Raw genomic sequence first — 27,668 nt, 5'->3', positions numbered from 1 at the left:
GCTCGAGGACGATACATCCACTACGGCGTCCCTCATAGTCTGAGCCGCTTTGGACACGTTAAACGGCCTTTCGAATAGAGGCTCCCTGGACTTCGCCACATTGCTCACCGGGCTGTTGTGTGCAGCCCGCGCTAGCTTGGTGGAAGTGGCAGCGGAAACGATTCGCAACAGCCCAGAGAGGAGGAGTTTCGACATCCTCCTCGCGAAATAAAGAGGAAGTTTCTTTCCCGCTAACGTGGCAATTTGGGCGTGTTGGTATTGCATGGCAGGATTGAGCAGCCCTCATGTGTCTCGTCGTTTCTTTCCTTGTGCAGTCCTCGTCCACTGTGCGCTGCTCATCTCAATCCTGCCATGCAATACGAACATGCCCAAACAGCGACGCTAGTGAAGTGAACCCCATTTCTAATACATCGGGCCATTTTCTCTATGTTCCTCGTGACCCTTCTTCGAACGTGGCCTTCATCGCCAGTGCAGTCTGCAAAACCCGGTCACTTTCATTCTGCATTCGCAGGAAAATTCTGCCAAATGACGTTCGCCCAATCTTCGGAGGGTTTCTACCTTCTGCCAACCACGGAAGCCGAATATGCAGGATCCAGAAGCGGCGGTCGTGTGTCTCGTCGTTCCTTTCCTTGTGTCCACTGTGCGCTGGTCAATGCTGTCTTTCCCGCGCTGACCGCGTAGTTAGGCGCTGCCCTTTTTCATGCATACACAGTGCGGGTAGCAGCGGAATAAAGATAAAAGTTGAGCTTTTGACAGCTGCCTTTCTTTTTTAATTGCCGGAAAGCATATTTGTGAAATGTCGCGAGAACGATTTAGTGTGAATGCACTGGGACGTGGCGAAGGAACGAGTAAATCTGTTAAAAACGGTTCGACCTCTGTCACTTGCCACATGTCAGAACAAAGAAACAATAACCTCTTCCGGCAAGGATACAATGACACCGGCCTCACGAGAGACGTAGGGATGACCAGTGGAACGCTTTTTCTCTTATATATGCAGCGCCGAGAAACCCTCGGACTTACCCCGATGCTTTGAAGATATGGCCGGCGCCGGAATCATGGTGTCGGCGTTGGTGATTCTGTTTTTTCTGTGCGCATGCTGCCTCGCACAAGGCGGCAACCTTACACTAACCGTGATGCACACCAACGACGTGCACGCTCACATCGAAGAAAGTACCAAATACGGCGCAATGTGCAGCAAGCAAGACAAAGCAAACGAGAGCTGCGTCGGAGGCGTTGCTCGGATCACAACCAAGGTGCGTGCAGACCTGCGATGCTTTATTTTTTTCTAACAGTGATCCGGTTCTAATCGTCAATACTTATTTATTTGTTTTGCTCACTTGTTTGGACATCGGTCATTGTTAACGGCTGTGCCAGCGGTTTTGGTACGCATAGACCACGGACCATGCTTGGCCTCTATGAGGAGCCCAAGCATATGCGACAACAGGATTTCGAAGGTAATCAGAGATAGCGGCAAGGTGCAAAAGAACAGTAAAGTAGTGTAAGTATCATATGCACCGTTGAGCTGCATGGGCACGCAAACGACCTAATCACTCTATTTTCGCTGGACATAATTAGCTTTTGCATCAGTTAACGTTAACTGATTGCCAGAGAAAAAGTTTGAAACGCCCCAGTAAATCTTTTCTCATGTCAACTTGCTTTGCAGAAACCGAATTACCTGCGAATATGAGGGCGGTGTCATCTGCATACACGAGAATCTGGGAACATGAAAATGCACATGGAAGATCATTAATATAAAAGGAAAACAGTATAGGGTACTCCTACACAGATCCTTAGGTTACTTCGCATTTTATTGTGCTATATGTAGAGTCAATATTATTATTTACCACTTTTTGTTGTCGAGATGATAAGTAGCTAGCGAAAAATCTCAGTGGGTCATGAAAAATCCCATAGGCGGCTAATTTGTTCAATAATGTGGAATGCGATGCAGTGTCGAATGCCTTCTTTACATAAAAAGAAAATGCCAACTGCGATTTCGTTATTACCGAGAACTGAATTTATCATTTGGGAAAGCTTTAGAACGGCTGTAGAGGTCGACCTATTTGGGACGAAGCCCTGTTTCTTATGACAAATAATGTTATTCTAATAAATATTCTTAGTTGGGCGGCGATTAGTTTCTCAAAAAGAGCATTAATAATAATTAGTACTGATATTGGCCGGTAAATACTGGGGTCGTTCTGGTCTCCACATTTGTATATAGGGACAACTTTGGCTACTTTGAGAATATTTGGATAAGAACTACTTCAAAACGCATGGTTAAATATATGACATAATGGAATAGACAGAATGTCATTGTTATAGTTTAATGTTGCGGTATGAAGATCGTCAGGTCCAACTGCTTTATTAACCGGCAATGTAGTGATCCCAGATATAATTTCCTCGACAGTGATTGCACTTAGATTAAAGATGTTGTCGACGGCCCTAGGTAGGTTCATATATGCGGAATGAGACGAGAACTTATTTGCAGGGTATTCACCAGTATTGGTAAAGTAGCTACTAAAATTATTAAAAACTTGCACGGAAACGTCATCAGGGGTAATGCGTTTCTTTTGTCCACAATTTTCCACACTTGTTTCGAATTAATGCCGGGTTTAGCGACAAGTTTGGTAAAATACATTTTTTTAGCTCTCCTCATCACCGCAACAGACTTATTTCTATAAAGCTTGAATTGTCTGTGATATATCTGTTCGTTTTGCATGTTTTGCTTCCATTTGTGATAAAAAATCTTTTTTCTTTAGTATACCAAGTATATCCTAATTAATCCATGGGCACGCAGCTTCTTTGTAGTTGCGACTTTTGCATTCACGTGTCATTACAGCATTTGATATGAACGGATTAAATTCCCCCATTATATAATCACGTCACTGTCATAGAATTTTTCAAAATCAATGTCCTGCCAGAGGTTTCGAGCATTGGCATAATTCACTCGAGTTCTTATATCTCTAGAGTACCTTTCGCAATACGGATATGAGTAACTGTGTGGTAAAAATGTGAAAGTTGAACAGTGATCAGCAATAGTTATTTCACAAACGCCAGCGCACACGGACATTTCGTTGCTACAATGCACGTGATCAATAAGAGTTGAAGATTTCTGCGTTATTCGATTAAGTGAAGAAATAACATTCCTAAGTTAAATGACTGTATACATGAGAAGCAGGTATTGGCACTCAGAGCATTCATCATTGAAAAGGTCGATACTGAAATCACCGCATATAACAAGTGGGATATTAGAACTCATTAACGGACTGATGATAGTTTCCTTATCCGAAAAGGATTTATGGTTAAATTGAGAGGTTGGAATACTACCCAGTTAAACTTTCCTGCCCTCCTACCGATGGGAACGGCGGTTAGCAGTACAAAGAGCACTATGGGTCTTCGTCCGCTCGTCCGGCGACACGTTGCCGGTTGGGGCAGCAATTCCAACTTCTTAGAGACAAAACTTATTTATTAAAGACGGGAACGAAATACAAAATAGTGATGACAAGGCAGTTTAAAGAAAAGGCAGTTTAAAAGCTGTTTCAAAAACGGCTGCTAAAAAAACGGCCGACCTTGAGACTCGGCGCGCTCGTCCTAAATCGTTGTTTCCCACGGGTTTTAACCCCTTAGATAATTGGGCGGAGCTTTAGTAATCTAGCTCTCCCCAATTTTAACCAACCGCAGTGCAGTGGCATCGTATGTGCAAGTGGGCGGAGCCCAGGGCTCGCCGGTCCGAGCCCAGTGGACCTCGCTCCTCCTGGAACGTGCTGGGCGCGTGGCTCCGCGTACGCAGCTCGCTGCATGCGCATTCCACCGATTGCCACGCATCGGAACTGCCGTCTCCGTTGACAGCAAAGGAATGTCTTCCGCGGGACAAGGATAACTGGGCGCCGGAACAGAAAGGATTAATGCCGCAGCTCACCCTAAGCGCGGGCGTCACGCCTCGACGTACATTCCTCGATTCCCCCCCCTCCCCCCCCGGGCATGACCGCTCCTGGTAACAGGTGCGGGGGGGGGGGGGGGGGGGGGAGTCCCATCGGCCCTGTGGGCTTCCACTTAACATACCCCATAATAAGATCACACCTGAGGTGAATAAAGAAAGACTCAACAGACTGCTTACCGCAAGAACTATCCGTGATGCACTGGTATTCAACATCTTTCTTTATGAAAAGCGATACCCGCCACCACCGCGTGATGCGCAGGCCTTGGTAACAACACACGTGCAACCACAGTGACTAATGTTTTGTAGTCCTATTTATAGCGACTGCATTGTCGTATCTTTACTTTAGCCACTCTAGTCATTTGCATTCCTCGTTTTCATGTAAAATACCAGTCCAGTGCCTGTGGGCGAAAAGTAAATAGTGTAGTAAATAAGCAAAAGAAACAATACATAATAGCTGGAATTTTATTTAGTCATTGCACTCACGAATAAGGCTGGCGTTTTCTTCGCACGATTCTTTTGCGGCAGGTTAAAGAACTCAAAGCGCAATACCCAGGGGCCCTGTTCATCAATGCTGGGGATTTTTTCCAAGGAACTGCATGGTATACCGTGCTGAAGCAAGTGATAATATCGACCGTCATGTCCAAAATGGGATACGATTACGTGGTAAGAAAGCTCTGCTGACATAACTGAGTCTGCTAACCGCGAAGACATGCAGTCTTAACTGGGTGCCGATCGTGCCACATTGTCGGAGTCGCTGTACCGTAGGAGGAGAACGGCCCTTTGAATTCGTTGGTACTATGACATGCAGCACTGCACTTGCTGAAATTAAATTGTCTGCGCACTTCTACTTTGGTTGTAAACATTGTTACCTATGTAATCAAAGGAATTAATATTTTCGCCTGTTGACTTTTATCTTGACGAATGTTTGCTTATTTCCATTGTTGATCTACAGGTTGTCGTGACTATTAGACCAGCTACTATGGCCGCAAACAGACAAATATTTACGAGCATGTTTTACTAAAAGTGTTGAGTAGCGAAGACCTCCTTGGATTCAATGCTTACAGTTCGATCGCCGAGAGGAAACCAAGTTCTCTTGTCGAAAGGTTGGCTTGCGGACTAAGGCTTCCTTCCCACTCCTTTCCAATTTTTCGCTCCTCTGCTTGTTCTTACTTGAGTGAACTGCTGAGTATTTTAGTTCTGTGAAGCTCTGACACCGCAGATAGTATACGGAGGTGCTGGTAAACCTTTTAACCTCGTCTGTGTGCATTCCAGTGCCTTGGGAACCATGAATTCGATGACGGGCCGGCTGGGCTCGCCCCATTCCTTGTGGCAATGCGAGAAGCGAATGTGACAGTTGTGAACACAAACGCCAACTTTTCCAACGAACCGCTTCTACGTAATATAAGCCTTCCTACGTCCGTGAAGCTCAACATAAGTGGCACTCAAGTGGGGATCGTCGGAGCCGTGCTTCCTGAAACCCGTGTGCTCTCAATGCCCGGTAAGGACGTCGGTCGTTATGACGAGTCCATCTAATGGCTGGGGAGCTTTTGGAGATGTGGTGGCGCCCGAGGAGTCACACGAGACCCTGCGAGATGTTAGACGGTGTCGCTGGCCTCGGAAACAGTTGCAGAGAGAAGATTTGAGTGCTCGAAGTAAAATAGAAGCCCAGAAGCCAATTATTAAAGGTGCCACTGCATGCACGGACAGTGTATGTCGCCCTTGCGTAGAGACTTGCAAAGAAAGCGAAACCTTGCCGCACAAGCTAAGCTCTAGAGGCAATGCTGGCATAGAAGAGGAGCCGCGTAAACCTGCAAACCATTTGGGTGCAAGCAATTTACCACAAGGCAGTGGATTGCTGTCTATAATTTCAGTATTTAACGTTTGTGTATAGTGCGCAGTACTCGAGCGCTCCACGCAGGGGTGACGTATACTATACATATCGTGCCAGACTACCAGACGACAGTGATGAAAAAAAGAGTAGCAAAATAATTGCTGCCCAAGCACAGAAAACATCCTCATATTGGATATAAAGCTTATCTGCACATCTGTTTGCGTTGCATCAGTAAAAGAAAGAGGTGCGGCTAGCCTAATTGCAAACCGGTAACTACGATTAAAGGGAAGCTGAAACGGTTTTCAAATCGCATGAAACGCTGTGGTTGGGAAGAAAGGACCTTGAAAATCATGTGTGCAATTTTTTTCCCGATTCTGTCCGCAAACAGCGCTGCAATCGCTTCTTAAAAATCCGCCGCCGGCACGCCCTCGTCGCTTCCGGAAGCGCCAGGTGGGGGGACGGCAAAACCGGAGAACTGGCGGAAGTGACGCCATTCACGGAGAGTCGGCCGGCCGTCCGGCTGCGCTTGCTCCGCTGCGGCCCGCGCTTTGGCGAACCACAGATCAACGCAATCTTCTGCCAGTGCCGTTTACTTTCTCTCGTTCGGGCGTTCTGTGTAATGCTTGAAGCCTGTATATAAACCAGTTTGGCATGGTACTTCTTTCGAACAGCACACAGAATCCGTCGGTTATTCTCCCACAGCCTCTTCCACGTTAACCAGACAATCTGGTGGTACGCAGCATGCCGAAACTGCCTGCACAAAATATGTGCATCAATGTTTCTTTTTTCGTTATATTACTTTCTTACCTGTTTGTAAACTCCTTGCCTTTTTCCAGCTGGTTCCCATCCATGCTGAACCAAGGCCACTTCCAGCACTGTCTTTGAGGCACACAGTCTTGAACTCTTTTGAGCTCGTTACGCACTGTGTGCCTTTTGGGTTTGTCCTGATTGCTTGCAGCTCATGGCAGCACAAGCAATTCTCTTAATCTTTCATCAGCGGCAGCACATTCCGCTGCACCTAACTGAACAAAAAACCGATTATATCAACCTTGTATACTTGAGCAAAGCAAACATTTGCATTCATGAGCGCTTGGTCATGGCTGACGATCGACAATGGCGCCAGAATTCATGCAAATCTGTCCTTGAGTCAGAACGGCAAAGTGGTCGGGCCGCGGTACGCATATATCTGCCATAATTCTGCTGGTTACCTCGATACGCAACAACAGCAACTATATATATCTCGCAGCACACTAGTTTTGATGAGCAGCACTGAGAGCTCCGAAATGCAGCCATAATTATTGTTCAAAATCGTGTTCAGGATGCAAAAAAAAAAACAACGCACGGGGGTAAGTGCAGAAGTTTCATGGTTGAACAGTAGCCCGAACATGCGACAGAAGGAAAACACACACGGGACCTTCCTCCCGGTCACCTCGACTCTTCGCGCTACAGTACAGTAGTCTAACCACTCCAACTCATCCAATTTGACATTCATTTGTAGTTCTAAAAGGCCTTCGGGAGTAATTAGGCAAGTAACTATAAATAAATCAACAAACAAATGCTTTACCCCGTGCGACTCGTGTAAGCATGCCGGTGATCTGAACTACATCACGCTTACAGGAGTTACAAGAAGTTGGTGAAGAGAAAAAGAAACAGCGAAAAAAGATGCAGGAACAGGAGAAGACACACACAGACTGTCACCGGAAAGAAGATGGTGGCCAGGGTTTTATGCAGCAGCGGTACACGACAACGTTTCAGCGCAATTTACTTTCTTTTTTGCCACTTGCATCTACACAAAAAATATGCACGTGCATGCACCTATGCAAAACATACGTATCACTCGAGATTTGGTTTTCGTGTTACCCTGGTAGGACGTGAAATGCCCATACTGGATTAACGAAATTTCTGGCTTGCAGGCGCCGCCATGTCGCTTCTCAATTAGCTTCTTATCAGGCGGTGGCACCAGTTTTTTCTTCTGTAGTCTGTAGGTCACAACGATTTCGGAATAGGTTTGGGCGCGCTCGTCCAGGTTCCGACAGTGCGGCGGTTCCACGGCTACCCGGAAGCAGAGAATATGGGAATGCGCCGACTACCCCGGAGTCGACGAAGATATTGATAGCAGAGAAAGCTGGGAAGTCCTGCTGCGCAGCAAAGAACCCGCTCGGCAAAAACAAGCCGATCCGCCTGGCGGCTGATTCCGCGAAGAGATAAAATCTCTTTGTTAGCCTTTATTCACGGAGGCTCCGGCCCCCGCCCTCCAGGCCTGCGTGCCGGGGGCGGTGAGTAGTAAATGGTCTCTATTTCCGGTGGAAATAAAAGCTGTCATGCACCCATCCATCCAGTCGAGATTTCCAACACGTGAAGATGTCGCGACTTGACTTTCGCTGCCGGCGTACCCCGCGGCGTCGTTGGTTCCGCCGTTTTCTGAAGCTGCTGATGGCTCGAACATGCATGGCGAAAGTCTAAACTGTTCAATACTGCTTGAATTATCCATAATTTTCAAAACGTAGTCCTTAAAAGCCAGCTGAAGCAACGCGCTACGCAGCAACGCCATCGGTGCCGGCCGGAGATCCCCGTGGATGACGTCATGACGGTCCCGACCAATCGCGGGCAGGAGCGGCGTTCGCTCGGCGCCCTGAGGCTATGGGGCGTGTTTTCTTCTAAAAAACAGCTTTTTGCGCTTATTTGTGCTCTTTTTGAAGGAGATACTCTTTTTCAGTGGACTAAAAGCTATAAAATGACGTTGAGAACTCATTTTTTTCGAAAAGTGCTTCAGCTTCCCTTTAAGCTTTAAAGGAAGCAAAGTATACATGGTGCGAAAATAAGATGCCCCTGGTAAATATTAATACATTCGACTCAAAAACATCGATTATTGTAAGATAAGGCGCACAGACAAAACTAGGGAGCCGCCTGTCGTCTCTCAGAAGGTTATGCAAAGCCTGTTGGAAGATGCGACATCTTGTGAAGTACAGGCACCGAGCGATATTCCTCGCTCCTATAGGTAACCGACAACCAAGACATCCCCACCGCCGTTTTTGTTCGAGTAAGCGCAAAAACCGCGAAACAAGCGCGTTTTAGGGCAAATTAGCGTGATATTGCGCATCTAGCCTCACGACAAGCGAACTGGTTATCCTGCACGTCTATAGATGGCAATCCCAGACAGTCATTTTCGGCGCAGAACTTCGATGTTTTTGCAGAGTGTGTGTAGCTGGCGAACACGTAGAGGGCAGAAGCTGTGACGAAGGAAACAGATCCGAGGCGTGCACCGGCGCGCTCCTCGGCGGCGAAGGCTTGGTGAGTGGCCATAAGGGTTCGGAGGGTAACCGCATTGGAGATTGTGTCGCATGATCCAGGTGGACTTGCAAAGGGCGCTGTAGTGGGACTGGAGTGGAGACTGCGGGACAGCTATCGCCTTGTGTTTCTCCCATCGTTCGTCGTGTGCACCTGTTCTGGACTTGTTCCTAGCGCGCTGTGCATCCCTCAATGTATTTCACCAACCAGCCATATCAGCTGTCATAAGGGAGAAAAGTGCGGGAGTTTTCTCGCATGTTTGCCGCGATGCACCTCACAGTTTCGAAAGATCAGAAACGCTTTATTTTGTGGGATTATATAAGATTTTTCTGGAATCAATTAGCCTTAGAGAGAGAAATTCAGCTCCGCATATTGTGCTGGTTCATCGTCATAGACATCTGGCGCAGTTTTTTTTAGGATTATTAGCCGAGAAAAAATTTTGTTAGCCCTTAAAACAATACTGCAAATTTAAAATTTGAATTTTCCTTTTTTTAAAGTAATAACTAGATGCTCCTATTAAAACATGGGTTAGGTATAACTGAAATGGCCGAAATTCTCTATAAGCACAGCGCTGATCAGGAAAAAACCACTAGGTATAGTATACGTACACATCTTGCACCTCTGAACATCAATGGGTCACTTGTCATTCACTCTGAGATGATTTTTCTGAGCAACTATTTTACTTTATTGGTTTTGTTTTGTCAGTACACAGACTGCAAGTCGAAGGAAGCAGGTTAAAGGCGTCTGACAAAGGCCTGCTTTACCCATAGAAATAAAAAAAAATGCAGCATCGCCTGGTAATCTTAAAGAATTTGAAAGATTAAAACAGAATACACACATTATAGCGGAATAATCTCATAAAATGCAATGTCCAATTGTGCACAACAATATAGGAAGCATAGAACAACGGAGACAAAGAACCTTGATGAGATGGAGAAGAAACCGTACTATCATTACAGACATATTAATGAACAGCCTTTTCTACCTAGCATCAGACATATTCTTTGGCGATAATTCAGTTAAGTTAGGGTCGGTGTTTAATGTATGTGCACGTTAATTTTGGAAGCCACAGCTGGTGCTATTTTGGATGCATATGGTATTGAAGGTGCCTAAAACTGCATGGACTCATTCACTTAAATACGTAGTCTCAAAAAAGCACTTTTTTTTCTTAAGGTTTCTGACATAAATAGGTGGAAGTGATGGCTAGTAAACTATGACTGGAGAAGTATGGTTCCGTCGTCTTACTGAAAGGCAAATATCAATCGTTCGCGCAATTTCTTTGTAGTGTGAGTATTTTTGTAAGATTGGTTGAAGTAGCCGCTGCCCGGACCAGCAAAGAATATCGTTCATCACTACAGAAAAGTAAATTATTAATTTACTTTTTTTGAAGTAAAATTTTGCGGAATTTGTTTATTATACTAAAAGAGCGAGCCGTTTTGACGCAACTTATTGAGACTTGTTCGAAGTGAAGTCGCAAGTCATTTGGAATAGCCTTGTTTTCGGCTTGGGACAATATATATCTTCTTGTTCTTATATTTAATTAGCTCTAATCTATTTGATTTTAACCCAACTAATAACTGAGATAACCAATTATCAGCAGCCTCTTGTGAAATACTAATGTCTGACCCTTCAAAAAATGTGTTCGCATCATCTGCATAAATAACAATGTAATCTGCTGGCCGAAGGTCATCTATATCATTGATATACAATAAAAGAAACATCGGCCCAAAAAGTGAGCCCTGTCGAAACCTAGTTGCAATATTTCCGATCGCAGATGAATAACCGTTGATGACTGTAGTTTCAAGTCGGTTGTCAAGGTAATTATTAAAATTCTATCTTTTTCAGTAATGTGTTATGGTTAACCGAATCGAACGTTTTCCTGATTTCAAGAAATATGCCAACCGATATCAATTTTTTCCTGGTTTTCAATAAGCTTTTATTTAATTGCGAGCGAGTAAAGCAGCCTCAGTTTTTTTTTTCTGAAATCCGCAATATTTCCCGTATTAGAGTTTTTGACTAGATAATGTGACATACTTGTGTTAATGACACGTTCATCACTCTTAACGAAAACTGAGATAATAGAAATGGACCGATAATTATTCAAATCGTAAATGTCACCCTCTTCGTGAATAGCAGATCAAAAGCCATTTTCAGCTCCATGGCAAAACTACCTGCCTAAAACCTGTACATCTTTTTTCAGTTAGGCATAATTACACACGGGCCTAAAAAGGTCTTTTTATTCAGTGTGTTATGTTCGTGAACGAAATTTACTCTATCGTATCCTTTCACTTACTTGATTTTCAAAGTTTGGGTGCTCTCATGAACAAGCTTTCCCTTCATTTCTTCCCACTTGCAGGTCTAGTGGAGTTCGACGACGACCTGGAGAGCATTAAAAAAGAAGCATTAAAGCTTGATGAGGAAGGCGTAAAAATAATTATAGCAATAACCCACTCGGGATACCCGAGAGACCTTGAAATAGTAGAGCAAGTGCCACAGATAGACCTCCTCGTTGGCGGACACACGAACACGTTCCTGTATCACGGTAATGATGCGCTTGTAACCTCGCATGTGTTCTTTCTGCGGCCTTATTGGCAACAAATATAATGAATGCTAATGTTACGAGCTCTAAATGCCATATTGCAGAACCGCTGTTCCGTTACGCTGGCTCTCTGTATAGAACTGCAGATGGCGGGAAATATAATACAGTCTTTCCGTGTTCTCGCTTGGTCTTTGCTTCTATGACATGATCGAGATATAAAGGGGCCATTAGCAACATTCGGTCTCTAAAAGAACATCTATGGGGAAGAGCTGCCTTTGGTTTCGTGACTAGACGCAGTTTACCGGGAAAACATAGCACCTTAAACAGGTTACTATTGTCATCATCATCAGCATAACTATGTCTAGTGCAGGACAAAAGCCGCTCCCATATTCCCCCAATTAACCCTGTCCTATGCCAGGTGCGGCCATCCCCGAATACTTCCTGATATCATCCGCACGCCTGACTCTCGATGCCCCTTTGTACAATTGTCTTGTATTGGAGTCCACTTCAATACCCTCAGGGACAGGTTGGCATAGCGCATTGTAACCAAGCCTAAATAAAAAAAAATGCCTGCATCAGTAGCTCTTGTATGGATGCAGCAGACCTTATTACAAATGCTCGGTTACAGATGCGATTCCTTTCTATTCTTCAGGAGAGTGGCGGGTGCCAAAAGCGAGAAGTACAGAAAAATAACCACCACCTTCTCGGATCGAACTACATTTTTCTAGAGGCAGCAGCATGTAATCACGGGCGGAGCTGAAAATTCATAGCGATAATTCCGCGAAGCTACAGAACAAAATGGTGCGGAAGTATAGGGGTGGCCATTTAACCTGAAAACAAGTGTTGACGTCTTTTTCTGTTCTTTTTGGTCATTACAAACAAAAGCTACAATTATTATATTCTTCTAGACAGGTACTGCTATTTATTTCACGCCAATGTTTAAGACGTGTATTGCTATTTATTTTATGCATTTTATTTATGGCAATTTATGAACGCTTGTTTACATTTTCTGCGTAATTGTTTTTCAAGTTCACAATTTGGGAGTAAGCTGTGCAAGGTCCGAACGTGGTTGGGAGCAGAATTAATCTGCATTTACCGAAACCAATGATTTCAAGGCAAAAAGGTCGGTTAGGGTTAATAGGTTGGAATATTTTAAATCAACCATGCAGGATGAGAATATGTTATGAGCAGTACGTGTCCCTGTTTTCACAGCGGACAGTTCAACATACCATAACATGTCGCCGCTACGCAACGAATGATTTAGATGAGCAGAAATTCATACAATAAGGACCATTTTGTTTAGCAGAGTGGCTTGTTGGGCGAGTTGGTTTACCATATTGAAAATATACCTGCGCTGTGTGTGTGTGTCTTTATCTTTCAGTCCGTGTCTTTTGAGCGCAGGTATATTTTCAATACCATTTTGTTGGCTATAGATGTGTTACTTTGAGTGCCTTTTCTTTAGAACCTTTTTTTTTTTTTTTGGTGGGACAACTTGCTCTTATCTTGGCCCTACGCAGTTTTCTTCGAGTGTGAAACTAAAGGTTCTAAGGCAACTTGGCAGGTGCTCAAACGTTGAATTTCAGGTGACGGCTACCCACAGGAAAACACTAAAGAAGGGGACTACCCTACCCTTGTCAACAGGAGTGACAGTAGCCTTGGTCTAGTCGTGCAAGACTACTGGTTCGGGAAGTTTCTGGGCTTTTTGCAAGTCTCCTTTGACAAGGACGGGAAGGTCGTGAACTGGACCGGAAATCCAATCCTGCTGAACAGCTCTGTGAAGGAAGGTAAATATGGAAGAGAACATTCGCTCTCGAGCTACAGGCCTTTAATTTTGCCCAATTTACTGCTGAATATGATCTAACTTTTGACGAAGGGAGTTATGTAATATTAAGATCGTAAATCAGCGTCGTAATTTGAATTTTTACAAACCCTCTCGTCTGATTCGGTTCAGTAAAGATGAAGCTGGAGAAATTACCTTGTCTACAAAGAGGCCTGCAAGGTGAAGATCTGAAGGCGAGCTCATAGGAAATGTAATATACAAGCATTGAAGGTGATAAATCATAAGTCGTTCAAATTAGGTAGAGAACAAGCCATCGTGCATAGAGTAATAGAGGATGCATACCTGTATCAAGCCAGTGCACCTAATGCGCGGTATTACTTACCCGAGTCGTCTGGAGGTACTACACGTATACGCAGAGCACATATAAACATTCTCTTCACGTTGTCATGTCACGTTTTAAAATTTTCATGAAGACGAGGGGATGCTAGACATCATCTCCTGCTACAAGGACAACGTGACGCGTGCATTCGAGGAGGTCATCGGCTACTCCAAGGTGCTGCTGGAACAGGCGGACAACATCTGTCGCCTGCGCGAGTGCAACCTGGGAAACCTGATAGCGGACTCCTACTTCGCCTACTACGCGGACATGGAGAGCAGAGATCCGGATCACTGGTCCAATGTCAACGGTGCCCTGCTGAACGGTGGCGCCATCCGGGCTCCGATACCACAGATGGGTGAGCATAATACAATGTGAAGTGGCTCGCACAGAGAGAGCACAGATAAACAATTAGGACAAACGCTTAGGCGGGCAAGAGCAGTGTCACACTCGAAGCAGCCCTGATTTTTTTCCACCCATCTTAGGAAAAATTGACGCACTTCATCGCACTTCTGAAGTTCTGAAGTGAAGAGGAAAGCACTATGGAAGCGCTGTGAAACTAATCGGTGGGGCCATAGCCTGCGTCTTTGGCATACGTTGCATTCTGTCCCATGGTAGAGCAGCAGACGCCTGGAGTATTTATAAGAGCGTGTAAAAGCGTTTGTTATTGGTTTATTAGTGTTTCATGGAGGGGCAAGTGTTTCTTGTGGCTAAGTAAGCGGTACATGTATGCGAAAAAACAACCTGCAGGTGCGGCAAGAACAATAAGGAACACGTACGGTTTTGCGTTCTAACTTATCACGCGTTTTGTGGAGAACACGTGCATGTTTCCATATGTGCACCAGCGGCACTTGCTAGCATTTGTACAAAGTAGTTCCTGATTTTTGCTCGCCAAGGCATGACGTACGTCTAATTGCTGAAGAGTGCTCTGTATTATTATGGCCGCGGCTGTACCCTTGAGTTGCACGCGGTGCCTGTTCAGGCTCTGGCTGCTGACTTCAGAACCATGCAACGAAGGCTGCGATTGTAAGAGCCTATTTGAATCGTCATGCTACACTGTCTTCCATTCCCCACTTATACACAATGTTAGGATGCATGTTTCATTTCACTTAGGCCTTTGCCTTTCCTGATCGGAGGCCTCTCGAAGTAGAATAGAATGCAATGCACAGGCGACATCCAAGGTGTAGTTAATTCTTTAGAATCTTCAGCAGAAAAAGTAGGCCGAGGAAATATATTCAAGAATATAGCTTTTAGTTTAGGTATGAATGCATGCATTGTAAACGAAAGCGGAAGTCTTTGGTGTGGGCCTACGAGACCGCACTCGACAATTAGCGGGGGATACATTTTTAAACAATACAGACTGTATGTTTATGGAACTGCTTAACTGCTTCGGTGATCCATCGTTGCCTATGCATTCCTAATCTCTGCGGACATTGGAAGGGCAGGTAACCACTCCAGTCCATTCTTTAAGCTGCTGTATGCTTCTTTTTGGCTAATGTTCTGAGGGTAGTTTCGAAATAACAAATTAGGTTAGATGCTCAAATTATATTCGTAAAAATGCTTCCTTGGCGTAGAATTCGTCGCCATAACGCCGCTGTCTTATAGATGCGCACCACACTTCGGGGGACAGCAACTTCGGGGGACAACGAGACCGCAAGTATAGCAAATCGGGTGGTTATCTTACGTGCGTCACGGATTCATAGGGCGTGGAGCGGTGAGAGGCAAAGGCTGGTGAGTGAGTGGCATTGTAGGGGCGAGCGGCGGCTAAGCGAAGACGGTGCCAGGTGGCGCATAGGCCGGAACAACCGGCTGAGGCCGTGGCCGGACGACAGCTTCAGCATATGTCAGCGGTGCAGTGACCACAGGGGGTGCATTAGCGGGCGACAGGACCTCTGCAACCTACTCCTGGATGACACGCTGAATGGAAGGCGACAGCGTTGGCGTTGGAGCGGGTGCGCCGGTAACCAGCGATAACTGGCGGCCACCTCCTCCCGTACAAATTGCTGGATGTGCTGGAGGAGCGACTGTCGGTCCAGAGCACCGTCCTCTGGGAGAGCCAAGCTGGAAAGTGTGGCCTCCTTAAAGGCAGCACGCCGGGTAGAAAGGCGCTGTTTGTGCAGCTCATCGAAACTTTGGCAGTAGCCGATGACACCGGAGACAGTCTGGGGATCCTTGGCTATGAGCATCTGGAAGGCATCATCCTCAATATATGTTTGATCTTGTCGGCCTCGCTCATAGATGGGTCGCTTGCAGAGGTCGACGACATCTTCTATATAACTGGTGAAGTTTTCACCGGTTTGCTGGGCCTGACTTCGCAAGCGTTGCTCGGCGCGAAGCTAGCGCACTCCGGGACGGCCAAAGACTTCGGTCAGGCTGGTTTTGAGAGCTGCCCAGCTGGAGATGTCAGCCTCGTGGTTTCGGATCTAGAGATTGGCTACGTCGCTCCAATAAAAGATAACGTTGGTCAGCTTGACGCTGCCGTCCCACTTAATGTATGCGCTTACGCGTTCATAGCAGGCGAGCCAGTCTTCTATGTCGGCGTCGTCTGTGCAGCAGAAGATCGCAGGGTCGCGCTGACGCACGGGACCGGAACAGACGACTGCGGCGGGAACGGTTGGGCCAGGCTGGACCGGGGTGTCAGTCATCGTGGTAGAGCCTGGTAAGGGGCGTAGGTCTTCAAGTCCGTAGGTCCTTAAGATCCGTAGCTCAAGGGTGGGAACAGGCGGCACCTCCACCAAGTGTAAAGACGGAAATCAAACAAGAAATGTGGACAGCCAAAATCTTTGATAACACAGCGCAGCTCCGTAGCCAAGCGTTCGTGAGCGCCAAAACTGAACTTCGTCAGCTTCGTCTCCCGTCGGCTTTCTCTCCTTCGGCGGCACTGGCCGCTGGGTGGTGGTGGTGAAAAGCCTTTATTTAATGAAAGAGGTGAGGCTCTTTAAAGAGCCCCGCAATGGGTGGAGTCCTTATTCCGGGACCCCATTGGTCGAAGCTGCCAGCTTAGCCCTCTTGACCAAAGCCTTTTGGGACTGAAGGTCCGAACAGCCAAGCAGGGCCGCCTCCCATTCCTCTCTGGTAGGGTTGGGGTTGGGGGAGAAAGCTGAGTTGCGCTGGCAAGCCCAAACCATGTGGTATGTGTCAGCTACCTCCCCACAGTGTTTGCACCTGCCAGTGAACGCGGGATCGAAGTGTTTTAGTACTGCCGGGCACAGCATTGTGTTCGTGAATAATCGGAGTAGAACGCGTTCGTTTGCTTTCCCCAGTCCCTTTGCAGGGGCCGGGTAGAGGCGATGCCTATCCTTATAATAGGATGTGACAGCTTTGAAGGAGATTAAGTAGCTACCTTCAGGTTCCAGGTGCTCAGGAGCCAATGGGAACGCCCGGTGAATGAGTGCTCGGGCCGCCGCGTCTGCAGCTTCGTTTCCTGCTAGGCCCTGATGGCCCGGAGTCCAAACCAGGCAGCGGGGTGTAGGATCGGTATCCCGACTGCAGTTCCTTAGTATTCGTTCAACTAGTGGAGTTATCCAGCCAGCCTCATAATTGCGACATGCCGAACGCGAGTCTGTTATTATGTGTTTTGATTTTGAATCAGAAGCAGCTAGGGCGATGGCAACCTCTTCAGCTTGTGTTGTGCCTGGGGCTCGAAAGGAAAGCCCATCCACCTGTATTTCTTGATGTATGACCGCGGCCGTGTACCACGCCCCGTGGGTAGGCCCAGCTACATCTACGTAAAAGACACCATGTTTGTTGCCATAGTGGTGCGCTAAGGCTTCCGCCCTAGCCTGACGACGACCACTATGATCCTCCTTGTCCATCTTAGTGGGGAGGAGTCGAACTCTGACGGCGCGTCTCCAGAGTTCGGGCACTCGGACCCGCTCCTGAATGTGAAAATCATGTTGGATGTGAAGGCGGGCTAGCAAGTGCCGACCCGACTTCGTTTGGGCTAGCCTCGTGTATTGATTTGTGAGATGGGCTTCCTTGAGTTCCTGAAAAGTGTTCACCACTCCCAATGCAAGAAGTCTCGCATTGGAGGTGGACACAGGAAGGTCAAGTGCCCTCTTCATCATTTTGCGGAGTATTACCTCAACTTTGTCTTCGTCGTGTTTCCGCAAGGGTAGATAAGGGACCGAATAGAGGATTCGGCTGATTACGAAAGCATGGGCCAGCCGCACGGCATCCCTGCTTCGCAAACCCCCTCTCTTGTTGGAGACGCGACCATACGGCCTACTTGGTCTCCAACTTTTCGGAGTTTGTGCAATGTTGTGTCTACTCTTCTTTGGTTATGGATGATGAGCCCGAGTATGCGAATCTCTTTGGCCTCGTGTTTGGGGCCACTTGTTAAGGAGAGATGTATTTGGGTAGTGTCCTTAGGGGATGCCCTAAGGTGCACAAATTCAGACTTGTTGGGTGCGCATTGGAGACCACAGTGCCCTGCGTAGCGATCCACTACGTGAGCGGCTGTTTGCAGGCATTCCTCCATGCGCCCCAAGTTTCCCTCTGTGGCCCAGATCGTGATATCATCGGCATACAGCGCATGCCGTATGCCTTCGATACCATTCAACATGTCTGGGAGATGGAGCATCGCCAAATTAAAGAGTAGGGCGGATAGCACCGCGCCTTGTGGTGTCCCCCGCGTACCAATTTGATACGGACCAAATTCTTCCTCTTGGATTCTGATTAGTGCGGCTCGATCGGTCAGGAATTCTTTGATATAGTTGAAAGTGTTGCGGCCACAGTTGGGTTCATTGAGGTGTCTCAGTATGACGCTGTGTTTGATGTTGTCGAAGGCTCCTTTCAAGTCCAAGGCCAGGACGACCTTGTCATTGTGTGGGTGTTCGACTGGTTGTATTATGTCTCTGTTGAGCTGGAGGAGTACATCCTGTGCCGACTTATGTGGGCGAAAGCCGAACATAGTGTCTGGAAATGTGCTTCGTTGCTCCAAGTATTCGGAGAGCCTATCCCGCACCATGGTTTCCATCAGCTTGCCCACACACGAGGTGAGCGAGATAGGCCTCAAGTTGTCTGTGTTGATTTCCTTTCCCGCCTTGGGGATGAAGGTTACTAGGGCTGTTTTCCAATCAAGGGGGAGCGGGTTCTCGCCCTTCCATATAGTGTTGATGTATTTCAGAAGGGCCGCTGGGGCATCAAACCCCAATTGTCTGTCTTACACAGCAAATTTAATCTGGCGCTCACCATCGTTTGATAAAATGTGTTTTTCTATGCATTGCTACAGCACTTAGGAGGTAATAGCCGGTTCCCTTTGGTGGAATCAACATCCCCGTGATATCTAAATAAATATATTTTTCTCCCTCTGTTTAGCGCAAAACGTCTGTAACTAACTGATGCGGGGAACATGCTTCGCTGCCAAGTCGTTTATGTTTCTTGCTCTTTCCCATGAACCCAGCCAACATAACGATGGGCCACATACTGACCACGATGCCGTTCGGGCAGTCGGTCGTCATCATGACACTCAACGGCTCCGAGCTCAGGGACATGTTCGAGCACTCTGTAAAGAATTACAGCTTCAGGAAGAGGACAGGCCAATTTCTTCAGGTGTCCGGTAAGTTGTGGGTGCTCGCGACTGCGATTTAAACTTCAGTGCGGGGGCATATTAAGATGGTATTCACGGGGAGGATATCACTCATGCATATACAGGCGGCACCGTCAAAAGCACTCGCCCGATCTCGTAGCAGTCGTTTACTGATTTAGGTGACAAGATCTGTAGTAGCAAACAGGTGACAAGATGTGTCGGGAACGATTCGAAGCGCTATGCGGATCGAACTATTTGATGGCATATAATAGATATATGCGCCGAATGTTGAGTGCTTCTTCGAGCTTTTACCTATCTCATTCTCTTTTCTCTTCATAGCTTAAAAAGTTGAGTAAATATGCGAAAATCGAAACGTTACCCTGATACCCGCTAATGAATGCTTAAACGTTTGAGGTTTGAGAGCTGGGTAAAGCGATCAAGTTAGATTTAATTTTTTTGAGTCAGTACTAAGCGGAAAGATAACATTGAAGATATAAATACTAGAAAATGGTGTTCGAGGATGAATTAAAAAAGATACGATGAGGATTGTCATCTCACATAAATACATAGGCTGATGGAAAATTCTGTAACAAAGGTAGGCGAATACGTACGAGTTCATCTCTCCTCACACTGTCCATCTCCTAACTATGCGTTCCATTTCGACAGTCGAGGTGCAAGATGGAAGTGAAGGGAGCTAATAGGGGACGCAAGCCTTTTGAGTATAGTATCACGAAGCTTTGCGATGCATGTTTTGCCACTAACTTTGTTCACCTTCGCCAGCATGAGGACTTATCACTTTGCCGCGCTAGACGCTTTTAGAGCTTTCTGGAACAATCGTAAGCGCGCGTTGCAGCTTCTAAGATTTTCGAGATGGTTGTACGCTTTATCGCCTTATTTTGAAGGTTTGTCGTGGCCTTTAGATTGAGTGCGACCGATAGCTACATGCACTGGTAATCCGTGGGCCATTGAGTGCGCTTGCAGCTTTGGCCACCGCCGAGTTATTTTTTTGTGTCCACGGACACTAGTTCGCCCAATAAGCATTATGAATTCTGCGCCATCCTAACTGTTTGCCGTCTGCGACTGTGCCTGTCGTCTCACGACCCGTGACAATAGTGTTTAGGAACTGATTTATGCGAGCTACATAAGCTTGAAACAGATCCCAATCCAAGGAATTGCTTTGCCAAGGAGCATGTGTTCAGAACAGAGTTCACTGCCGGTTACATTCGGGGATAGCAAATCAGGCGCTTCTCTAGCGTCGACGGGTCAGTGATTTCTCCGCTGTCAAACGAGTAAAGTTTGTTTCGTACGTTGCATGCCACAGGATTTTTTTTTTTTTTGGGGGGGGGGGGGGGGGGGGGGGGGACAATCTCGAGGAACACAAGTCATCGTGAGGGGCTGACGCCGGACGGAGCGCACGGGGCGCAGATCGCAACATAGGGAGCGCCGGTTCATCGCTCGTGCGCAGAAAAGAACGTCTCCCTTTTGAAACAAATATATCGAGCAAAAAAAAAAGTTGCTTTTCTGAGTCCCGTCACATGCGTGTTAGCTAGCACAGCGTATCGTAGTAAATGCACAGCGGGGTGGGTCAAACGCCAACGTATTGCGGTTATTTTTTTTCGTGTATTTAACAGTATTTCTTCTACGTTACAGGTATTCGAGTAACCTATAACGTGAATATGACTGCCGGTTGTCGCGTTGTGTCACTGCAAGTACTGTGCAGAAGATGCAAGGTACCGCTTTATGAAGACGTCGAAGACGACAAGACGTACAGAATAGCTACCATAGACTATGTCACAAGAGGAGGAGATGGCTACAAGAAAGCGACCAACGCCACAAGCGGAGGTAAGATTAAAACCCGATAGCACGTATCGGATTAAGCGGACGAAAGCGTTGGAATCCGTGTCAGTGCAATGGCGTTTCAGGGTTCAATTAATAGGCAGCTCTTGGAAAAGGTGACGGGGAGGGGAGGTTGCTATTCTCACAGTACGTTTCTTAGACTTTTCAAAAAAGTGAAGAGCGGAAGGAAGGGTTGCGGGGGGGGGGGGGTGGCAGCAGTGTAGTTTTCCCACAGAAAATTCAAAGCCGCCAATGCGCGCCCACTCACGTAAAGTGGGTTAGCAATTGGACATAGATAACACCTGAACTATCGCATAGATGTAAATAAGGATTTGCCAGCATACAACTATTCCTGCCTTAAAGCTCTCGTCTCACTGGCTCTTTTAACTGACTCTCGTAATCGATCTTACGCATCCATATACGTAAGCACGCATGGCGTTAGCTGACCTCAGTTTATGAAGCAATAGTGAAACGGCAGAGCATAAGGAACAAGCTAGGCCGTCACAGCGAAAAGTTGATCACAATGACTTATAATTAGCAGCGCAAAAAACGGGACAATGTAGAAGAAGAGACAAACACCAGCGCTGGTGTCTGTGTCTCCTTCTACACTGTCCCGTTTTTTGCGCTGCTTATTTTATTTCACGTAAGAACTGGCCTGGATAATTCCTCTTTCGGATCTCTGTAATTACAGTGCATTAAAAAATTATGGACGGACGGTACAAAACTTTTTCACGTATGTGGTGAAAATTCGTAGTTCGATGTGAAGATATTGCGATATCGCCGCACTCTCTTTCACTAGGTCTCGCATGGAGCCTTGGTAGAAATACAAGGGAGGTGTCGCACACACATGGCACTGAACGAATAATGCTGCGCGCTCGTGGTTTCAGCTGGCTGTCGTCTTGTTTCGTGCGAGGCTACATATGCAGCTAGAGCTTTGTCTCTTCAACTGCAGTCTGTCTGCAAACCTGAGTGCTTAACCACTTTTTCGGCAACAGCGCATCGTCTATGACGTCATGGCATGTAGAATACCTTCGCATAATGTAAGAGTGGAGAATGATACGAAAATTACCTGCCGCATCTAATGAATTTGGCTCCGCTTGGAAAGTTACTGAAATAATATTTATGTTTCTATCTCTTATTTTTTCAGGTCCCGCCGACTACACAGTTCTCGTGGATTACATCAAGAAGATGTCCCCTGTTAAAGCCGCTCTCGAAGGTCGCATAACAGTCCTGAATGGAACTGAACGAGTGACCATCCCTGGAGACACCGTCACAAACCCATCGCTTCTCCAGAACGCTACGCTGTCCGCAAGGATACTCTCATACTACACAGAACTACAAAAATATTCGCAAAATATCTTTCACAGATTAAGTCGTCTTGTTTAGACTTTTTAGCGAGCGTTAAATGATGTGTCAAGCAATGAAGGCGATTAGCTAGAGTGCTTTATCAATAAACTCGCTGAGCGTAGGTCCATCTCTGCTTTGAAATGTATTGGGTCACATTTAAAATGGTTGAAAAATGAAAACAGTTTATCTGTGTAAGCGTCCAGTAGCGTTTTTTTCTTAATTATTTGTAGGGTGCCACTGTTAAAATCGGTGGCATACCATGTGTGCGTGTGTGTTTTGCTACGAGGTTACATTTCATTTCTCCTCACTGCATCTCATGCGCATCGCCAAACTACTGATTTGGCAATAAGCGCGGCTTGTTTTCGAAGGCGTAAAAAGCACTTTATTGGGCAAATAACAAAAAAACAAAAGAAACAAGCACGAGCCAGAAACCTCAAATAGTGAGCACCATTTATAAAACGGAAAGAGCCACCGCGCACGAACGCGCGCACACACACATGCACACACGCGTACGAACCCACTACGCACACTGCAGCTTCAATTACTTCATGTACGAGGCTTCGGCTGACACATGAAGCCTATCTGGGAAACAAGTTGTTCACAATAAAGAAAACTACGTAGCAAGTCTCTTTCCGCGTCTCTCCCTTTTCTCCTCATCAGCATGCGAGCTTACGCTTACACAGGCTTTCGATATTCACAGGGATATTCGATATTCATGCAGCAGTACGTAAGTTGCAGAATACCAAGATTATTTTTTTATTGCCTTTGTTGACAAGCCCTGTCCCTATGCAACAAGAAATGTTTTCATTACTCTGAACATGCAGGAGCGCTGAAGTGTCGTATGCCTAGTGTTAACTTATGCACTGAGCTCAGCACTTTTAAAAAAATCGTTGCAATTTTGTTCCCTATCTTTCGGCAAATTCATTGCACATACTGTAAATGCTGCAGCAGATGCACGGTTATCTCTGCATTTGCAATAAAAGCCGTACGAAATCATTCACGCTACAAGCCTTGCACACATGTTCTCGAAAGTTTTACAGCCCAAATTTTCTTCATTATAGTGACACTGAGACTCCCCCTAGTGTTGATGCATTAGTACACCGCTGGCGACAGAACTTGATGCGACGCGAAGCGGCCGCACAACAAACTGCGCAGAATATTCGTCGCTGCAGCGACTGCAGCTTGAGACTACGGTGACTTCATATAGGCATAACAAAACAATTACTGGGACCTTTGAGGGTCGTTATTGCCTTGTTGAATCGTCTGACATCCGGCGAGGGGAAATGAAAATATTAATGGGTAATGAAACGCTGGCTAGGCCTACTTTGTAGTATACTGTTGGGTGTGCAGTGACGTGACATGTGTGGCTGCTCGCACACAGACCTACACAAATGCCCAGCCCCCAGCTTATGAACGCATGCATTCCTTCCAATTGCCAGCAAAAGGTTATTTGCACTGTGCACTCTTTCGCATATGCCGTCAGGCGCATGCATCGCATATCACCTCCAACATTACTTGCGACCGCATGAGCGCACTTAACTGCGACAGATCCTGAAAATAATAGAGGCAAAGCACGCAACAGCACGCAACAGCACGCTTTAGGCAGTTCGGGACCTTCATGCTGCGGCGGTCACTAGTACGAGGAACTCAGTGATACGTATGTCCAGGAACTCATCGATAGCGATTACGCTACAATGAACTCCAGATGCGTGAAACAAAGCACGCAATGCCTATAGCCACATGCTGCCATTCCCGACTTGCGTAATATTTCTTTTACGCTGCCCATCCATTGCTCAGAAGCGCGCACCAATGCTGTGACTGCTGCAGAAATTGGAGAAATGTGCGTAGAGCTCCAAAGTTATCATTTTTTTTTCAAGAGGACGCCACGCATGCGCGGTCATCGGCCTGGCACTCAACGTCGGGGCTGCCGGTGTCGTCGAGCGCCTCTCTTCTATGAGGCTTTGAACCCCGTGAATCTATCTATGCCGGCCGTTTCGATTTAGTTGCAGCCCAGAATTTGCACGTTTCCCTCCTATAGATGCATTTCTCGGTGCAATGGTATGCGCATTTCTCGCTCTTCGGTAAATAGTGAGGCAACCGAGAAACCGATCTCAGCTGCACGGGTGAGAATCGTCCCTGGCGACTCCTTTGTCCACCGCGTCGCGAGTTTCACGACGCCTCCCACCTGCCGCGCGAGCGCTTGCCATCGTTCTCTTCGGTTACAAGCGGGCCGATGTCAACAACTCCGGTTGCGGCACGGCTGAGGCGCATGCTGCCGTGGAAAAACACCCCCTTCTTGCAGTCTCCTACGCAGCTTTTGGTTACACCTAGCATGTCGCACACACGTGGCCCAAGTTCTCGCATCTCTTGGCTGCCAGCATAAATTTATTGGCAGAACATTCTGGCGCACACAGATGCGCTGTCTGCAGCCTATCATGTCATATTTTTAGGCCAAAGCTCTTAGGCACCCGTTCCTAAGGCATTCCGCGCTGTCATCGGCGTCAGCGTAACACGGGTGGCGTGCAATTGCCAGGTAGTAGGAAAGGGAAACGTCGCCTGCCACTGCGAGAGCAAAGGTACGGACAAAAGGAAGGTGGCTGGCATGGGAAGATGCCGCAGGGTGGCTAGCAGCGTCACCTGCCAGCGGTGAACAAGGCCAAGTGCATGAAAAAGGCCAGCTCCTCCAGACTCGATAGAAAGAAACAAATTGCCTCCACGCATAGGCTCCCACCGAGAGCGCCAAACAAAGGTAGCGAATAGGCTGTGCAGAGCGTGTACCTTCTTCATCGCACAGTGCATCACTTACAACGCATAGACAAGCTTTGCAACCAAGATGTTGCAAACTTGTGCCCGAGCAAAAATCGAGAGCTTTTGACCCATCCACGCCTGCGTATGGCGCCTCATAGAAAGAATTTGTGACTCCCAATAAGACTCATTATTCCGGGCCTGATGAAGGAAAACCTCAAGGTACTGTACAGAATGAGGGTCCCTGCAACTAATCCTTTCAAAACGATCAGGTTTCGTACCGCAGTAACCCAGCCAGAATCTTTTAGATTTTTGCAAATTTAGAGCCGCGCCAGCGACGTCACAGAACTTCGCTGCTAAATACACAGCTTCAAGCGCACTCTTTTTATCAGAACAGGAAAGGGCGACGTCTTCAGCATGGGCTAAAGTCCTATTTTCCGACTGACCGAGTGAGAATCCTCGAGTAGCTTGGGATCTGATGATACTAAGGCACAACGGCTCGAGATATAAAGCAAATAACAGAGATGATAACGGACAACCCTGCCGGACAGACGAGATTAGTGGATTTGGTTTGGTAAGTTCATGATTTACGATCAACCTTGTATGGGACTGTTTGTAGCATAGTCTAATGCCCTTAAGCAATACATGCCCAATGTTTCCACGCTCCAAGACTGCGAGCAAAAACTCATGACGCGCCTTATCAAAGGCCTTCGCAAAATCATTCTGAATGAGAGCCACCTGACCGGCCTCATCTTTTACTGACTCCAACACCGAACGTGCAGTATGTATATAAGTTTTAATACTGCGGCCTCGAATGCCCCTTGCTTGATGTGAGCCAATTAAATCCAGTGCCATAATCTTCAAGCGGGAAAAGGGTTTTTGCAAATATTTTATAGTCTACATTACACAATGAAATGGGACGGTACCTTTCGATAGTCATCAACCGGCTCTTAGCTGTGCTTTTCGGAATGAGTATGCTATGACCAGCATAAAAAGTGGCAGGTAAAAAGCCAACATCGTAAACAACTCTGGAGACTTCCAACAAGACAGGCGCCAAGCAAGGCGAAAACGTTTTGTAGAATTCGCTACTCAAGCTATCCGGGCCAGGAGATTTCTGCCCCTGCAGAGCGAAAATAGCCAATCTGACTTCGTCCAAGAAAAGAATTCCCTCGATTATACCCCTCTGCTCTTCGCCAAGTCAAGGAAACGCATCATAGAAGCGACGGAAGTCTGAACCACAACTCTGGCTACAACTACTTCCAAAAGACGCGCATAACAGTCATAAGAAACATAGAGAATTCCCGGGGTGTCACTATAAGTATTTCCATCGTACTGAACCTGTAATATCTCCTTTGCAAGAGCGGTGAGACTTTCTTCGCTTAATGACCATCGAGATGATTGCTCTTCAACGAACCTACGCGCTCGAGGCCTAATTAACACCCCATCATATGTTTCTGCTGTAAACTGTTGTAACTGTGCTTTAATATTGTTTGTCATCAACTTAAGCCCCCGAAGTAATTCTTTCTAGCTCATGCAAAACATTTAAGGTACGTTCGAGCTCACGAAGGTGGTGATGCTTCAGAAATGCGATTTGTGCTGACGCTTCGATTGCCATATTTTTAGCTTCCTGCATGAGTAGATTCCACTTCTGTAAGACCTAAAGATCATCATCACGGGCCCATGTGGCTTTTAAAGAGGTGGGAGCACGCTGATGAATTTCATCATTCAGGACCGAATTACTGGGCTTCTAGAACTGCCAGCGAGGCTGGAGAATACGACCACTGCATCTTGATAACGAACCGTGCTTAGTTGAGGATATCACCGCAGCCGATCACGCCTCATGTTGAACTGCAACACACTATCGCACTGTGCATTTCCCATCGTCGTCTTCCTCTTCTAATATTGCTATCGAACTAATATACACATTCTCGCGCGCTGTGCATTGCACATCGTCGTCTTCATCTACTAATACTACTATCGAACTAATATCGCCGGCAGACGTTCCGACGACCCAACAATGCTAAAGAGTGAACCAACAAAGCCTGAGACACCTACAGAGATGCGCTCAAATTTCGCATTAGGATCAATCGTAAGCGTCCTTAGAATCCTCTGTACGTTTTTGCTTGCTTTTCTTTACGATTGCTTTTGCGCACGATTCACTTTGTGAACACTTTTGCTCGGGAGCCAAAGTATATTGTTGTGTGACCTCTTAGTGCCGTTTATTCCCATACAGCATCGAAAGCCACCGGACCTGCGGAACGAACATTTAGAGATTAAAAGTTTTGGGCTCCTTTCGTCCCGTAAAAAACCCAAAATACTATCGGGGACTAAAGTTTCCAGGACGCGTGACCGGTTATGTTGGCTTGAGACGATATTTGCAATGTCTGAGTGAGACTCACGTACAGTAACATTTAACTGATAAGTATATTCATCGTTGAGAGACGTATAGTGCACACTTA

General features: G+C 46.6%; 2 protein-coding genes across 3 annotated transcripts in view; one reads left to right on the top strand and one right to left on the bottom strand.

The window, feature by feature from the left end:
• Positions 1–27,668, bottom strand: part of LOC144126237 (salivary anticoagulant protein P23-like) — a 339,317-nt gene that overhangs the window by 120,842 nt on the left and 190,807 nt on the right. The gene's annotated exons all lie outside the window — the stretch shown is intronic.
• LOC144126230 (snake venom 5'-nucleotidase-like) lies at positions 1,019–23,183 on the top strand. Its single transcript, XM_077660278.1, has 9 exons — positions 1,019–1,253; positions 4,463–4,600; positions 5,210–5,435; positions 11,413–11,598; positions 13,179–13,379; positions 13,849–14,109; positions 19,156–19,311; positions 20,932–21,123; positions 22,265–23,183. The coding sequence occupies exons 1-9, from the start codon at positions 1,038–1,040 to the stop codon at positions 22,501–22,503; spliced, it is 1,815 nt and encodes a 604-aa protein (XP_077516404.1). The 5' UTR covers positions 1,019–1,037; the 3' UTR covers positions 22,504–23,183.

This window comes from Amblyomma americanum, chromosome 3, assembly GCF_052857255.1.
Source record: "Amblyomma americanum isolate KBUSLIRL-KWMA chromosome 3, ASM5285725v1, whole genome shotgun sequence".
In the NCBI taxonomy this organism is placed as follows: domain Eukaryota; kingdom Metazoa; phylum Arthropoda; class Arachnida; order Ixodida; family Ixodidae; genus Amblyomma; species Amblyomma americanum.
This window is presented reverse-complemented; position numbering and strand designations above follow the sequence as displayed.

What these genes read in the sequence shown, in the direction of transcription:
- LOC144126230 (XM_077660278.1), top strand. Translation starts at nt 1,038, where the DNA reads ATGGCCGGCGCCGGAATCATGGTGTCGGCGTTGGTGATTCTGTTTTTT. An exon ending in TTGCTCGGATCACAACCAAG is followed by an intron (nt 1,254 to 4,462) that starts GTGCGTGCAGAC and finishes CTTTTGCGGCAG; the next exon opens with GTTAAAGAACTCAAAGCGCA. An exon ending in CCAATTTCTTCAGGTGTCCG is followed by an intron (nt 19,312 to 20,931) that starts GTAAGTTGTGGG and finishes TCTACGTTACAG; the next exon opens with GTATTCGAGTAACCTATAAC.